This window comes from Chlorocebus sabaeus, chromosome 8 (assembly GCF_047675955.1).
Source record: "Chlorocebus sabaeus isolate Y175 chromosome 8, mChlSab1.0.hap1, whole genome shotgun sequence".
NCBI lineage: Eukaryota > Metazoa > Chordata > Mammalia > Primates > Cercopithecidae > Chlorocebus > Chlorocebus sabaeus.
Window position 1 is genome coordinate 123,900,747 of NC_132911.1, and position 16,788 is coordinate 123,917,534.

General features: G+C 37.7%; 1 protein-coding gene across 3 annotated transcripts in view; it reads left to right on the forward strand.

Annotated features, from left to right (window-relative positions):
- The window catches only part of COL14A1 (collagen type XIV alpha 1 chain), a 251,894-nt gene that overhangs the window by 59,834 nt on the left and 175,272 nt on the right, over positions 1–16,788 (forward strand). For all 3 annotated transcript variants that reach the window (XM_008001445.3, XM_008001446.3, XM_008001447.3), the window contains exons 6-9: positions 9,103–9,258; positions 10,112–10,231; positions 11,627–11,791; positions 15,882–16,043. In XM_008001445.3, coding sequence (XP_007999636.3) covers positions 9,103–9,258; positions 10,112–10,231; positions 11,627–11,791; positions 15,882–16,043 — 603 coding nt within the window. The remainder of the gene's footprint in view (positions 1–9,102; positions 9,259–10,111; positions 10,232–11,626; positions 11,792–15,881; positions 16,044–16,788) is intronic.

A 16,788-nucleotide genomic window follows, 5' to 3' on the forward strand; every position in this document is an offset into this window, starting at 1 on the left:
TGCCCAGGGTGGTCTCAAACTCCTGAGCTCAGGCGATCCTCCTGACTCAGCCTCCAAAAATGCTGGGATTACAGGCATGAGACACCACGCCTGGCCTAAAGCAAACTTTATATAAAAATATATAAGAAGGATCACATATTTTCAAAGGAATTAAAATCCGTTTTAGGTATCTTGTATTGTGGTAGGGTAGGAAGAGTTTGGAGAGGGTACATTACAGGAGATGGGGGAATAAAAATTGAGTCAAAAGTTTCTGAGATGGGAATATTGTTGGGAGAAAGAAGACTAATTGTATTGGGAGGAATTGAGAAATATACATGGACGGGTCAAGTGGAGAGCTTTGGAAAGTACAGTGAACAGTTTAGGCTTAATCTGGTAGGTGAGGAAGGAAGAAATAATCTTAAAATTTAGGTCACTTTGAGAGTCCTGCAGTTCAACCAGTCACGGGAATGGTGGAGGCTCCTGAGCCATTTCTTCAATGGTTGTCCTGCATCTGCTGTCTTTAACAGAGATTTTAATATTTCCCAAGACAGTCATCTTTGGACATCTGTCTAATTGAGTTGAAATCTGTCACTTTACACACTCCTTCTGGGCATATAGAATCCTCCTGATCCCTCTTCTATGTGACAGCCCTTGACATATTTGAAGACAGCTGTCATGTCTTCTCCCAGTCCCCTTCCAGTTTAGAGCAGAGGAGAAATGTGATGCCTGTGGTGTTTACAGGATTGTTAGCTACTCTTAAGCTATAGGGCTCTGAGTGACAGCTGGAATGTTGTTTCGACTGTGGCGCAGCAACCGGGCTTCACGTTCCTGTAAGTTGTCGTGGTGTTATTCATCCCAGGTCGAATATAGGACAAATGCGTATGGCTTTGATTTCATGCTATCTTTAATTGCAAGGCTTGTCCACATTTTCCTTCCTTTCTTCCTTCCTTCTTTCTTTCTTCCCTCCCTTCCTTTCTCCAAAATACTTCTCTTCTGTGATGGGAGTTGAATGGTTCAGCCTTTGGAGTTAGTTCTGGATTTGAATTTGAATCAAACCCAGATTCAAATTGATGGTGGGCAAGTTATTTAACCTATATAGTTACTTAACCATTCTTTCTCTATGAAATGGAAAGAACATCTACCTTACAGGATTAATACTGGACTTAGATGAAAACGATGTATGCAGAGCATCTGATGAAAGCTATCACTAAATGGTAGGCTTTTCATAATTATTAATATAAAAAAGGAAGCAAAGGAAAGTGTGTGTATATGTGTGAGATGTGTTTGTGATGTGTGTGTGTGTTTGGAGAGATTTATTTATTTATTTATTTATTTATTTATTTATTTATTTATTTTAGACAGAGTCTCGCTCTGTCGCCTAGGCTGGAGTGCAGTGGTGTGATCTTGGCTCACTGCAACCTCTGCCTTCCAGATTCAAGCGATCCTTGTGCCTCAGCTTCCTGAGTAGCTGGGATCACAGGTGTGCATCACCACACCTGGCTAATTTTTGTATTTTTAGTAGAGATGGAGTTTCACCATATTGGCCAGGCTGGTCTCAAACTCCTGGCCTCAAGTAACCTGCCCACCTCCACCTCCCAAAGTGCTGGGATTATAAGCCACTGTGCCTGGCTTGAGATATTGATTTAATATAAAGAGTTGGTTCATGTGATTATGGAGGCTGGGAAATCCCAAAATCTGCAGTCATCAAACTGGAGATCCAGGAGAATGACCATGTAGTTTCAGTTCAAATCCAATGGCCTGAGAACCAGGAGAGCTGATAGTATAAGTTCTAATCCAAACACTGGCAGGCTCAAAACCCAAGAGCCAATGTTTTAGTTCAAGTCTCAAGGCATGAAAAGACAATGTATGAGCTCAAGACAGTCAGGCAGGCTTCTCTCTTACTCAGCATTTTTGTGCTCTTCAGTCTGCAATCCCTTAGAGGCCCATCTACATTAGGGAGAGGAATCTGCTTTATTCAGTCTACAAAAATCAGCCAGAAATACTCTCATAGACACATCCACTTGGTCAAATGTGTGGGCACCCCATGGCCTAGACAAATTGGCACAAGAAATTAACCACACTGTATAATATATTTCTAGGAAGTCAGAAGTTCTAGGAAGAAAAATAAAACAGGGATAAAAGGAGTGAGTCATGGGAATACTGTTTTAGATAGGGCAGGCATCTGTCACTGTCAGGGGAGGCTTTGAAAGGTACATTTCCACCCACGATTGGATTAAATGAGTATTAACCTCACTCAGATTAAATTCCAGACACACTGAAATGAGCCCCTTGCTGCACATCCCCTACATAGATGGTTTCTGATGTTATTTCCTATGGCAGTAACCATCTATGTTGCATTCTGTGAGGACAACTTCCATGGTAGTGATAGTGTGATATGTTGGAAAATGCATATTGGACCAAACATTTAGAAGACCTGTCGTGGCTGGGTGCAGTGGTGGTGGCTCACACCTGTAATCCCAGTGCTTTGGGAGGCCAAGGTTGCAGGATCGCTTGAGCCCAGGAATTCGAGACCAGCCAGGGCAACATAGTGAGACCCCATCTCTACAAAAATTTAAAAAACCAGCAAACATTAACTGGGCATGTGATATGTGCCTATTGTTCCAGCTACTCGGGAGGCTGAGGCAGGATCACTTGAGCCCAGCAATGCGAGATTGTAGTGAGCTAGCATTGTGCCACTGCACTCTAGCCTAAGTAACAGAGTGAGACCCTGTCTCTAAAAAGAGAAAAAGAAGAAAAAAGTACCTGTTATCCAATCCTAGCTCTGCCAGTAACTAGTAAGTCAGTCACTTGTTCTCTCTGAACCTCAATTTCATTTTCTTTTTTGTCTTTTTTCTTTTGAGATGGAGCTTCGGTCTTGTTGCCCAGGCTGCAGTACAATGGCGTGATCTTGGCTCACTGCAACCTCTGCCTCCTGGGTTCAAGCAATTCTCCTGCCTCAGCCTTCTGAGTAGCTGGGGTTACTGGTGCCCATCACCATGTCCAGATAATTTTTTGTATTTTTAGTAGAGATGGAGTTTTACCATGTTGACCTGGCTGGTCTCAAACTCCTGACCTCAGGTGATCCACCCACCTCGGCCTCCCAAAGTACTGAAATTACAGGCGTGAGCCACCACCCCCTGCCCTCAATTTAATTTTCTGAAAAATGGAGACAACATGGCTTCTCATGGGAATGTTGTAAAAGTCAGAATTTGCCAGTGTATTGAAAAACCCTTTCAGAATGAAGGTTTCTCGTTGAGTTTTTGGCAATGTAAAATGATGTTAACTCTTTTTATAAAAATACCTTCAGTAGTGTGGCTGGAGCCAATCTCTACACGGTTAACAGTGATCTTCCAAGAGTTCTACTGTACCAAATTCTTAGGGATTTTCTTTTGCTCTTGGTTTGGAAACTTGAATGTAACCTCACAGGGGACTTAAGTGAAAAATCGTTCTGTGGCCACAGTATTCCTTCAAATGTCTTGTGTAATGAATGGCTGAGCCTGATATTTTGAGTGGCATAGAACGAAGTAATTCAAAGCCCCTAAATGAATCCTAGACCAGTTGTAGTGAAATCATGGTGAGGTTTTCTCACTGAGGTTAAGACAGGGTGAATAAAAATAGTACACACTCTCCTTTCATTCAACTTAGCCTCCAGCATTAGGAAAACATCGAGGAAGGCAGGCCACTTTGATACGATCTCCCTGGTTCCTAAATAACTGTAATCCACTTTCCCAATGCGGTAGTGTGGCCGGGCAGGAGGAGAGAATACGTTTAATTGAGCCATCATGGCTCATTTCTCTAGTGTCCTACTGGAAGTGTGAACTATGTGAACATAGGAATTATTTTTTAACAACACAATTCAATGTACTTTAGCTACACCGATGTACTATATGTCCAGAGTTGAGCCAGATAAAGTGGCTAAAAAGGCGAGTTACAAAAGCCCTCCCCAGTCAAGGAGTTCACAGTCTAGTCAGGGAGATAGAAATGGAAGCCAATCATAATATTCCAGTGTGATGGGCACAACAAACAGTGTACACATCCAGAGTCAATAAAGAGGGGCAGGTAATGAGTCCCATCTGAGGAGAGTGGGAAAAGATTCATGAAGTTGGTAAAGTGTGACCTGGATTTTGAAGGATGAATAGGAGTTTACCTGGCAGAAAAAGTTATCTTCTGTCAGCTCCCTCTTTTTTTTATCTTCACTGACTATGTTGATTAATACCTTTATCTAAAAATGCATTGTAAACATTTCATTATATAAACCATAATTGGGTCTTTAATTTGAATGCCATTAGAACAAAAACAATAACATGGTTTAAAAGGAAGATTTTTAATCTGGTAATTTCATACTATTGCCATTACAGTAACATTACCCCTTGCCCCCACATAGAGTTACTCTTTGTATGATTTTGTTTACTTTTATAAAGCGCTTTTTTGCATCTGAACCTATGTTGCTTTATTATAGTCTATTTCCTTTCACTAAGAATTGAATCACGGAGTGGTGTTAAGAGTCAAAAACAAATAAATAAATAAATAAAATAATTTAAACTGCAAGAAGTTGGGGGCTTTGTTGTGTTTCTGGTTGCTCAGAATAGTGCTTGGTACATAATAAACACTAAATAGATTTTCAATAAATAAGTAAATTTCATCCAGGAAATTAGTTGCATAACATCAGATGAATAAACATGGGTTTGGAGTTTCTCATGATGTCAGTAACACAATAAAATTGGTGTAAAATTGTTGGAAGAAGGATGCTTTTCACATGGACAACTTCAGTATGAAAGTGCCTTTATTTGGGAGGGAAAAACGTTCTAGAAAAATAATTGGAAATGTTAGCAAACAGCACAGATTAGCTGTGGACATAGCAGGGGCAAGCCCAGCAGAGACACTGCTTTATGTTACAAGTTTTTCCCCCTTGCTTTCTAAATTTACGTAACATAGAGTGCCTTCCTGAAGTCAGTATATAGCCCTGTGGTTAAAAACATAGGTTGTGGAGACACATTACTTGGGTTTCAAATCCCAGATCTGCCACTTCTTAGCTGTGTGGCACCCTGGGCAAATCACACAGTCCTTGTATGCCATACTTTTTGACTGCAAATGGGAATGATAATAATGGTACCTCTTCCATAGAGTTGTTGTGAGGACTAAATCAATAGATAAGTGTGGAAGACTTAACCTTTTTTTTTTTTGAGATGGAGTCTCGTTCTGCACCCAGGCTGGAGTGCAATGACGCAATCTCAGCTCACTGCAACCTCCACCTCCCAGATTCAAGCGATTCTCCTGCCTCAGCCTCCCGAGTAGCTGGGATTATAGGCACCCACCATCATGCCCGGCTAATTTTCGTATTTTTGTAGAGACGGGGTTTCACCGTGTTAACCAGGCTGGTCTTGAACTCCTGACCTCAGGTGATCCACCCATCTTGGCCTCCCAAAGTATTGGGATTACAGGCATGAGCCACCACACCCAGACTTAACATTTAATATAATAATGTACATCATTTCCAAATACGGAATGTTAAGAAATCACTAGTTCTTCCAACTCTTCTCATCACAAAACTCCAGAAAATATGGAAGAGAAAGGGGATCATTTCTCCTGAACTTGTGCAATTGTTCCTTTGATTCTATCTGTGACATCAAACTGTTACTATCTTTGTAATCTAGGCCATATATTGAGTGCTTTTCTTTAAGTTCAGCTGTTTAGGCATTTTTTAAAACACCACCTATATTTTCAGAGTTGCATTTTAGATAAGACCCATGTAAAGTTAAGAGCTGAATTAAAATATGGTTCAAGAGGTCATTTCCTCTGTCCCTTTGCTTTAATTTTAAATACAGGCTTGCAGACAAAAAGGATTGATTTTATTTTACAAATTATTTTGGAGTATTGTCTTAGCAATAAAAGCTTATGCACTCATTTCTTTATATTATAGATTTAAACTACATTTAGCTGCTGGGTTTTACACATTTACCTGGGCTCCCAGGTGTGTCTGGTTTTCTTTTCTACCACTTGATTTTTAACACATCTTATGGTACTTAATATTTTCTTCCTGATTGGTGTCTCTCTAAGAATGGTGAAATGGGTAACGTGTTTGCCAGTGGAGAGTAATGTCTTCGGTTTTGAATCTGGGCTCCTGCTTATAGTAAGACAATGATTTGAATGCATTTCTTTAAAAAGATTCACCATAACAGCTGGAATTATGGTTAAGATATATGATTATGGAACTTGAACACAGCGGCTTTTAAATTACCTCTTTGTACCAAGTATACGAACAGCTATTTGCCCCTGGCACAGGAAAACCTGTTGATGGGACAAACATTGCACATGTGTACATTTTGATGGAAATAGCCATTAGGGTTCACTGTGTTTATATAAGTCTTAGAGCTGATAACCAGGATTTAGGACACAAGAAAAAATATTGTTTTTACAGTTCTCACGTGAGTACGTACTAATCTTCAACAAAAATCATACTTTGTAGCACAAAACCAATGATAGATTTTGACTTTTGAAATTGTTGAAAAAAGTATCTTCCTTTGAGTCTTAATTTCAAATGAAATATGCCGAGTTGTAGTTTGCTTTTAAGGGTTTTGGTGCTTAAATTATGTGACATAAACATTCAAATTATTTTTCTAGATAATGCTTTCTGCATGCTAGATAGGATTATTTCCCTCTTCTTTTAATTAGTTACTTAATTAGTAATTTTTAATGGTGTCATAAGCACCCAAGCTCATCTTACCCCCAAAATCTAAGACCTTGACCATAGCCCACACTTATGCTTTTATTTTCTTTAAGATGTCTTTTGATGACCAACTTAAAAATTTTTAGTCTTATTAAAGTTATCAATCTTTTGACTTATAGTCAATTAGTTCTATATCTTGCTTAGGAGCTATACAGAATTTGTGTTTCCAAGTCATTTCTGACTTGAATGAGCTAAATAAACAGAACATGTCTATTGGAAATTATTTTTTAAACCAGAAAATACCAATTTCATTAGCTATCTTTTAAATAAGCAGAAAGGGTTCCCTTTCTAAGCTCCTATCCATGTGGTTCCCAATTAATTTATAAGTGAAATAATATCCCCAGTAGTTTTGGAAAATAAAGAAAACTACTCTCCATTTGAGAGTAAGTTTCCCCCATGAAAACAGAGAAAAATGTGTTCTTGAAGCTTAACCAGACTTCAGTTTTCCCTGGTTATGTCCAAAAACAAATTAATTTTTATCCCGTGACTTTTTGTGGTATTCCATTTTAGCCTTTTTCTTAGTGTGGTACAGTAGGGCTAACTCCCAAATACAAAGTTACCAGCTGATGGCTCTGCATTTGGTGATTAAGAAAGGGAATCTGGTGCCAGAAAGTGAATATATAAACTTTGGATTGAGTTGTACTGTTTAGCTTCCATAATGAATATTGGAGTATTTCACTGGCAAATTCATTTTTTCCCCATCTGGTAAAAGCATCTAGGTATCCCATAAATATTTATATCTGGAAAAAAATCAAGATCCTTTAAGCAAAATGTGGCCTGGTAGGTGCAGAGACACGTATATTAAACTGCCTATGCCAACCATAGTGGTTCAACTGTTTTTTTTTTTTTTTTTTTTTAGGTAAAGGCATATTCAACTTGTTTATGAACACTTCTGTATTTTGGTTTTCATTATATATGTTAAAAAAAAAAACAAAGATTTTTCTAAGCCAGCAAGAAGTTAAAAAGGATACAAGAAACCCACCCCCAAAACCCCTCTGCCCACCACACACACTTAATGATCTCTAGTCCTAATATGAAAATTCAGCAAAGTTAAGCAGTTCTTTCGAAGCACAGACTAGAGTATGAAGCAATGTTGCAGTAGGTACTAAAAGTATTAGTCTGTTCTCACGCTGCTAATAAAGACATACTGAAGACTGGGTAATTTAAAAAGGAAAGAGGTTTAGTGGACTCACAGTTCCACATGGCTGGGGAGGCCCCACAATCACGGCAAAAGACAAAGGAGAATCAAAGGCACATCTTACATGGCGGCAGGCAAGAGCACGTGTGCAGAGGGAATCTCCCTTTTATAAAACCATCAGCTCTTGTGAGACTCATTCACTATTCTGAAAGCAGCATGGGAAAACCTGCCCCCATTATTTAATTACCTCCTACTGGGTCCCTCCAATGACACGTGGGAATTATGGGAGCTGCAATTCAAGATGAGATTTGGGTGGGGACACAACCAAACCATCTCAATATTGTTAAGGATTTGTGAAACACTTGGAGAATATTCCTGTGTCTTGGCTCTGTGTGAATAGAAATGGTGAATTTCCCCTAAAGAAGCACAGATCTATCCTAGATCAGGCAGCCTCTTCCGTTTTTGTAGAGGCTTAGCCCTATGCCCTCTGCATTTCCACAGCATTGCTGTGAGTAGGGCCTTCTCTGATGGTAAAACATAGGTACCATGGCCAGTGGGCATCCTCTTCTGAATCTTTGTCCTGAATCCTAATTGAACCATTAAAAAAATCAATTATTTACATGATCTTTAGGAAGAAAATTTACTGTCACATATACATAATATGCAAAAAACGTTTGACTTTGGGGAAACTCTTTGGCCTTTTTCCAATTATCTTGTTCCAAAAGCCCTTCCTTCTTTAGAAAAAGTCTCTGTATCTTTCTTGGATTAAATATGCAGCTGTAACATTTCCTTGAATTCAGAAAGCCCATATTTCTCTTTTCCTATGACTTCCTCTAGCATAAATTTATCAGGATAGGAGAGCCGTCTTTTTGCCTCCTGGCTGTCTTCCCATCTCGGCTGACTGGCACACACTGGTGTTGCTAAGACCTTTCCTGGAAAGAATCAACAGGCGAAAGCCCAGAGCTGGATGCTTTTGCACAGACACTACTTTCTAAAACACACAGAAGCCTGAGTTGCCAGGATGGTGTGAACCTGCCCAGTATTTTCCTATTTCCAGAGCACTGGCTCTACTGCCAACCGTTACCACAATTTTTTTTCTAGTAAAATACATTTAAGAGAAGAGTTGTAAAAAGATGGCTGCTCCTATGGGAATGTTTTTGTATTCTTAGCACTAAGTTGTCTAAAAGACGTTAAGATGGACTCTTTTTGAAGTTACTGTGACAGTAACACATGCGCTTTTCTGGTTTGTGCTTTGCAGAAGTGAAATTTGTCTGTCAAACTCCAGCGATTGCTGACATTGTAATCCTGGTCGATGGTTCATGGAGTATTGGAAGATTCAACTTCAGACTGGTTCGGCTTTTCTTGGAAAACCTGGTTACAGCATTCGATGTGGGCTCAGAGAAGACACGAATTGGTATAATTTCTATTATTAGCAGTAGCAGTCAGCTGTCAGTGCAAAACCGCTGGGAAGTGTTTTAAGAAATTTCAAAAATTCCTTACAAAGTGACTTTCAGGATTGCAGGATACTCATCATCTCCAAAGCACATGTTTCAATCAATAAATATTTATTCCTTCTAATTTTTGCAATGACAGTGTCATTCAATTAATTATTGAACATATTTTAATTTTTTGAAAAGTCAAGATCTTCTCTGTTAATAATAAAAATAAAACTGTAAAAGTTACAGCTGGTTTAAGAATGTATTGCATAGCAGTTTTCTTTTTATTTAAAACAAATAACTAAATCTAGGAAAATGTTGAACTAGAAAATTGGCAGTCATTTTATAGTACAAGATAATCTTTGCCAAATTAATTCTAGCCCAGATAACAAGCAAAAAAGTTGTAAATCTTTGAACAATATTACAAATAATAAAAATAATAAATCTTTGTTAAACAAAGTCTCCTAGTTTAACTTTTAAATAGCCATTAAGAAAAATCACTCATTTGAGAATAAATCAACAACAAATAAATCTAGGCCTTTTGTCTACAAACATGATCAGATTTTTTTTTTTAATGCCAAGTACCTAATTGGGTACTCATTTATAAATGGCTAGAAAATATATCCACTCCCTGGAACCCCGTATATGTTTAACTTGATTCCTTTATTTCATCTTACTCAGCAAGTCTTTCTGAAAATTTATAGCTGGGCCAAAAATACATATATATATATTGCAAAGATGAGGCCTTCCGTTGTTCTCGTTTCTTGAGTAGCTCACTACATTTTTGAGTAACCCATTATTCCTGGTGAGTTTCCTAATCTTTTTTTCCAGGTCTTGCACAGTATAGTGGCGACCCCAGAATAGAATGGCACTTGAATGCATTTAGCACAAAAGATGAGGTGATTGAAGCTGTCCGAAACCTCCCATATAAAGGAGGAAATACACTAACAGGTATATTTTGTTCAATCCATGTTATAACAACATATCTTTTTGAAGAATAATTGTATTACCTCATTTTGCCACTTTGTGTTATCATAATGTTTTAATTAAACTAGCAGTTAGGATTCTTTGATGACGGTTTTCCCAAATTCAGCATTGAGATAAAAGCCAGATACCTCATTCCTTTTACTCTATGACTCTAATGTTTCAGGAAGGGCTTGGTTGGGTTAGGAGAAAATGAAGCAAGCCCTGAGACCAACAGAGTGGAGTAGCTGTCTGACTTTTGTCAGCTACTCTCTTCACTGCTTTTCTTCTCCTGCCATCCTCCACCCTGTTATTTAAATAGAAACAAATCTCTTCTTATTTTCAAAGGAGATATTTTTTTTGCCCTTATTCTGCAATCAATAGTTATCATGAAGACATTATGATATAATTTTCTGAAAAGTCAAGATCCTCTCTGTTAATAGTAATACGGATCTTTGGCTCACCAGTATTTTTGATGAATGATGAATATAAGAATATTTACATTATAATCATCCATGGCACAGTCACAAAGGGTTTGTAAAAATTTTAACCTTGAGACATGCTGCAAGCTGAGCATCCCAACTCTGAAAATCCAAAATGTTTGAGTGCCAACATGATGCTAAAAAATTGCTCATTGAAGCATTTCAAGTTTTTATTGTTTAGATTTGGGCTGCTCAACCAGAAAATATAATGCAAATATTCCAAAATCCAAAAATACCTGAAATCCAAAACTATTCTGGTCTCAAGGATTTAATAGTGGATATTCAACCTGTATTGCCTACCACAGGTACATATTAGAGATGCTCAGATGAAACAATGTAGACGTTGTTATTGATTTTTATGCAGCAAACAATTTATTAAACACAAATCTTATGACAATATTGCACCATTTCTTATTTTTTTCTGGATGGAAAGTGTCATACACACAAGGCAGGAGTATGATTAATGATTTTAGATCTGTCCCTTCTACTCCTAAAAAACAAAGAGAGGGATTTTTCGGTTGCTTAGAATATCATGAACAAATTGAAAACCTAATGATAACGCACTACTGTGTGAGTATTCTTGCTTCATCCTAAATTATAAAGGTTCAGATCTGCCTGTACACAATATCTATTATCATCCATTGGCCATGAATTCAGAGTTCTTTATAAATGCTAGTTTCTGAGAGAATGCAGTGTTTAGTTATTTTCATTACCTTTATTCCAGTGGATTTTAGTTCCTTGTTGAATCTGTGAAAGACAAGGTTATTATAACAATGAAGATTCACATGTAATAAAAACTCCTGTGGCTCAATAGGTTACCCATCTTGTGGTTATATTTTGGAGAATTAGGAGACTTTTTATTAGAGATGGCTGGTGTTTACTTTTCCTTGTTTTCTGCAAGGTCTTGCTTTGAACTACATTTTTGAAAATAGCTTCAAACCTGAAGCAGGATCAAGGACTGGAGTATCCAAAATTGGCATATTAATCACAGATGGAAAATCCCAGGATGACATTATTCCACCATCCAGAAACCTTCGTGAATCTGGTGTAGAACTGTTTGCCATAGGTATGTGCTCTTTATAGTCTTGTTTCAACTAAGGGCATAGACCCACAACCACTTAAAACAATGTGTAATGTGAAACGCACTTCACTGAAAGCCAGGAGACCTGAGCACTTTCTAGTCTTGGCCCTTGCCGTAGGCGGCCCTGTGATCTGTGCCCAGCTTCCTAACAGTTAAAATGGGAGTGATGCTAGCTGTCATGTATCCCATGGTGTGAGGATTTCTAAGTGAGGTGTCATGTATAAAATGCTGTGAACAGCATAAAGTGGCATACGAAGGCCAGGTACATGTTTGTTACTGTTTAATAAGTCAAGACTTTCTCTTAAGGGTCATAGCTATCTCTTTTCTGGCAGTATAGGAAGAATCTAATTTATCATTTTCAAGGAATTAGGATCCTGCAACTACATAAAGAAGACACAAAGTTCAAGATTTGTAGTAGTTCTTATCTGAAACTAACCCTTTTTAAGGTATCCTTCTTGTGTGAAAAAGCATATATATATATATGCTTATATATATACACATATATACATATATATGTGTGTGTGTATATATATAGCATACATTTGGAATAACTACAAAATATTTAGATGATACAACTTTGCTGTTGATTAAAATGTTAACATTTTCTTTGGCAACGGGAAGGTCTTCTATTTAGTAGAGAACAACAAACTTTCTCAGCAGAGAAAATGCCTGATTCCCAAGCAACACTGAAATACAAACCAAAATATAACAGCAAATTCCTTAATAGGGCTCTGAAGACATTTGAAATTGGTTATCATGAATGCTCCCTTTTATTATGTTTTACATATTTATTTTATTTGTGATAAGTCTTTAGTCCAAGTAAGATGCATTTATCTCCCTGCATTTATCAAGAAGATGGTGCATGTTTCTTTTTGTGAACTTCCCATGAGATGTTTCTTCTATCAAAAGAGAGTAATCTCTACCCTGGTGTTACGTACCCAGTTATAGTGGGTGCTGGCATAAAAACTACGTATTTCAGAGTACTTCTACTGCTATGAAATGGAACTATCCAGGGAGAAGGGGCCTGGGAATACGTGTTTTGAAACCATACCCAGATCTGTATCTTAAAATCATTCTCCAGGGTTGAGAACTACTGGTAAGCCCGCAGGAATATCTCATCTGTGTATATTGGTTAAGTTTCTCTCCCTTAGAGAAAGATCCTAAAAAGTTATATTTTTCATCAGAGGATGTTTCTGATCATTTATTCAGAACTTGTTTCCTACTAGTATGTAGCCAAGTACAGTCTAAGAATAGCTGCACAAGCTGTGGAAACTGTGGTGTTCCCTCCTGTTTCTTTTCCTTATTCCTACAGCATCTCCAAGCAGTGAATTCCCAGAGGTTCAGGTTGTATCTTGTTCACCTTTTCATCCTGATCACCTGTCCCAGTGCTTGACACTCAAAGAGTATCCAATAAATGGCTGTTTAATAAGTTAGTGCTCTAAAGAATTTCTATGACAGCATTATAACCCATAGTATTAAAAATAAAAATATTCATGAAACATACATGTAAGAGAGGTGTATTATTATTATTCAAGTAAGTGATGTGTACAGCCATTACTGCTACATTTTTCATTTACGGAAGAAAGAACAAAGAAATCCCAGGAAAAAATTAAAAATGTATTATGTTCGAACTTTATTTTGGTAAATCAGAACCTTGTTATTTTGTGTGCATGTGTGTGTGGTGCGGGAGGAGCTAGGTGTTACAGCTCAGTGGTGTGCAGGAGCCAGCTCATGCCAGTTTGCAAGAGCCAATTGTGCACATCTCTTCCCAAGTCTGCATTCTGTGACCTCATATTGGTAGTCTGGAATAAGCTACAGTGGGGATATTTATTCTACAGAAATTGGCAAACACTATAAATTAGGGCAGAAATCTGACTGTTAAAATATTTACCACATTTACCAGCACACCCCTGGAATTTAAATGGGCAATAAATGAATTTAACCATACGGTAACTTCACTTGTAAAGAAAAATGTGAAGTTGGTCCTAGGAGTTGAGTTAAATTTGCTCTGTAGGAACATTTCTTACCCTGAAATTTAATAGTACATCTTTTAGAGTTATCAATGAAAAAAAAATCTTAAGACCCTGTCCTAGATTTGCTACTCACAATGTGGCTTATAGAATGCTTAATTCAAGAAGTATTAGCTTACATACTATGCACCAGGCATTGTGGAGGTTGTTGGGGTACAAAGATGAACAAGGCAAAATCCTTACAAAACAAATTCCTCCAAAGTTATGATGACCATTTCCTCTCTTTTCTGTGCAATTGCAACAGTCAAACTATTTTATTTGGGAAGGTGAGAGAGAGGCAAAATTGGGTCTATTTTTCCCAGAATATTCCTATATAAGTCCAAACTTGTCGGTTTCAACTGAATATCACAAAAAAAGCATCATTGGCACTGCTCCAGCATGCATTCAATGTTATATTCATTCAGATGTACATTTTAGAAGCAATTGTAGAAGTCCTTCAGGCAAGAACCATCAGAGAGATTTATTTTCCTGTCCTTTTGTCCAATAAAGGAAATCTCTGTCAAAGACTTAACCTAATGGAGGATTAATTTATGTGTTTATTCTCCATTTTCTGCTCTTGTTAATGATAAATAGGTGATTTTTTAAGCAAAGCTTTAAGTAAATTCATCCAGATGTGATTTAGACTTCTCTGAAAATTACCTGGAAATCAGCAGTATTTATTATCCTGCAACCTCCTAAGGCAAATAGTTCAGAGACAACTAACGCTTTGTTGCTCAATATGTTGGGGTTGAAAGATAAATTAATTGGCACAGTCAGCCATCTAAGAAGTAATTCATGTTGCCCCAGGTAATTTCTCTTCCTTGCTTCTATAGAACCTCCTTTTAATGCCCTCGGATGATTGAAACGATGGGGATTATAAAGAAATCCTCCTTGTTTGATGAAGCTTGGGGAAGGGAAATCTACCTTCCCACCCAGTATGCCTCTCCTTTCCTATCTCTAACATTGTTGGTAAATATTTAGTCATTTTAATGTGCAGTCTTCTGAGAGGCAGTATGAAATAGGGGAACAATAGTTCTAAACTCATAGGATTGGTTGTGAGGATTAAAGGTGTTATTATATGGAAAACACTTACTGTGATGTTTGGGGGCACGGTGATCAAACTCTTTTTTAAGGGTTTGTGTTCACTGCTTTCTGTCCTATTCTAGTCCCTGCTGTATTCCAGACACCCAACTTTGTGCTTGACCATGGCATTCAGTAGATACTGTGGAAGGACCAGAAATTTTCTATTTACATTAGTAAAATTGCAGTGGTTACTAGACAGCAAATTGTATTTGAGTATGTTAAAAAATAGTTTTCCCTAGCTTTCTCCTTGGCTTAATGCTATATAATAATAATTTCAAATATATATATATGTATATTTGTTCTAGCAGTATTTCTCAATTTCAGTAAACTTATTTTATAGAAACTTAAACCTGAAGCTTTGATAGTTTAGGATGCTGGTTTAATTACTACTCCTTCTGCAATATTCATGCAAAACAGAAGTTAGTTTTATTAAGTCATCTTCCTGTTACAACGTATTGAGTAAAATTAATATCTAATCATTTAAAAATGATTCTGCAACTGACTTTTTGTAAAAAGCAATCTGATATGAAATGTTCCTCTTTAAAGTGGCAGATGCCTATAACCAAATCCAAGACTGCAAGTCCACCAGAACGAGGGAGGGTGACTGAAGCAGCCTCTCAGATGGGGTTAGGGGAGTCCCAAGTGGTGTTTACTGGGACACAAGCACATAATAGCGTTCATCTTGTCACTGGTACATATGCTCACTCTTCCCTTTTTTTGCTTATTTTCTTTCTATATGAATAACTTGTTAGAATCAGAGCTATTGTTTTGTGTTATATAATAGATATAAGACGATATTTTTTCATTTCATCAGTTTATTTCATGTGTGTGCGTTTTAAATAAAATTTTAAATATATATACAAGTAGCAGATGATGCTTTGACTGCAGTGAAGATTGACTAACTGGGTCAGATCAGGCCCACTACAGTCACTCTTTCCAAGGGGGCATAAAGGTCACCATTCTCCTGTTGTCCTCTGTGTAAGGGGTGAAAAACGCGGATGTGAATGAGCTGCAGGAGATCGCCTCTGAACCGGACAGCACTCATGTGTACAATGTTGCGGAATTCGACCTAATGCACACAGTTGTGGAGAGTCTGACCAGGACTGTCTGCTCTAGAGTGGAAGAACAGGACAGAGAAATTAAAGGTAAAATGAGTGACAGAGCAGTCCTGTGTATGTCAGTATTACGGTGCACAAGCCTATCGTGAATTGGGAAAATTCTTTTCATTTTCCATGTTGGCTTTCTGAAGACCCCCTATTCCCCTAAGACCTGAGCCGTCAGAGTAGAAAAGGGAGTATATTAGCAGGCTTTGTGGAGGTGAAGGAGAGACTCTTTAAACACAAGATGATTTTCTCCATAATGTAACGTTTACTTTTATTTAAAAATTACACTTTTTAATTTTAAGATAATTATGCATTCAAATACAGTTTGTAAGAAATAATGCATGGAAAGATTGTGTGTTCTTTACTCGCTTCCCCAATGGCAAAATCTTGTAAAGCTAATTACATTACTACAAGCAGAATGCTTGCCATTGATACAGGCAAGATGCAGCACGTTTCCACCACAAGGATCATTCCTGTTCCCTTTTATAGCCACCCTCACTTATATCCCTCTCCCTCTCTCTATAATCCCAGACAACCACTACTCCATCTCCAATATTTTTCATGTCAAAAATATTATATGAATGGAGGTATGTGGTATGTAACCTTTGGGGATTGAGTTTTTTCATGCAGGAGAATTCCCTGGAGATTCATCCAAGTTGTTGAACGTGTCAACAGCGTTTTCTTTTTAATTGAGTGTCAGATTCCATGATGTGGATGTGCCACAGTTTGTTTAACCACTCACACGTCGAGGGGCTCCTGGGTTGCTTTCAGCCTTTGGCTATGATGA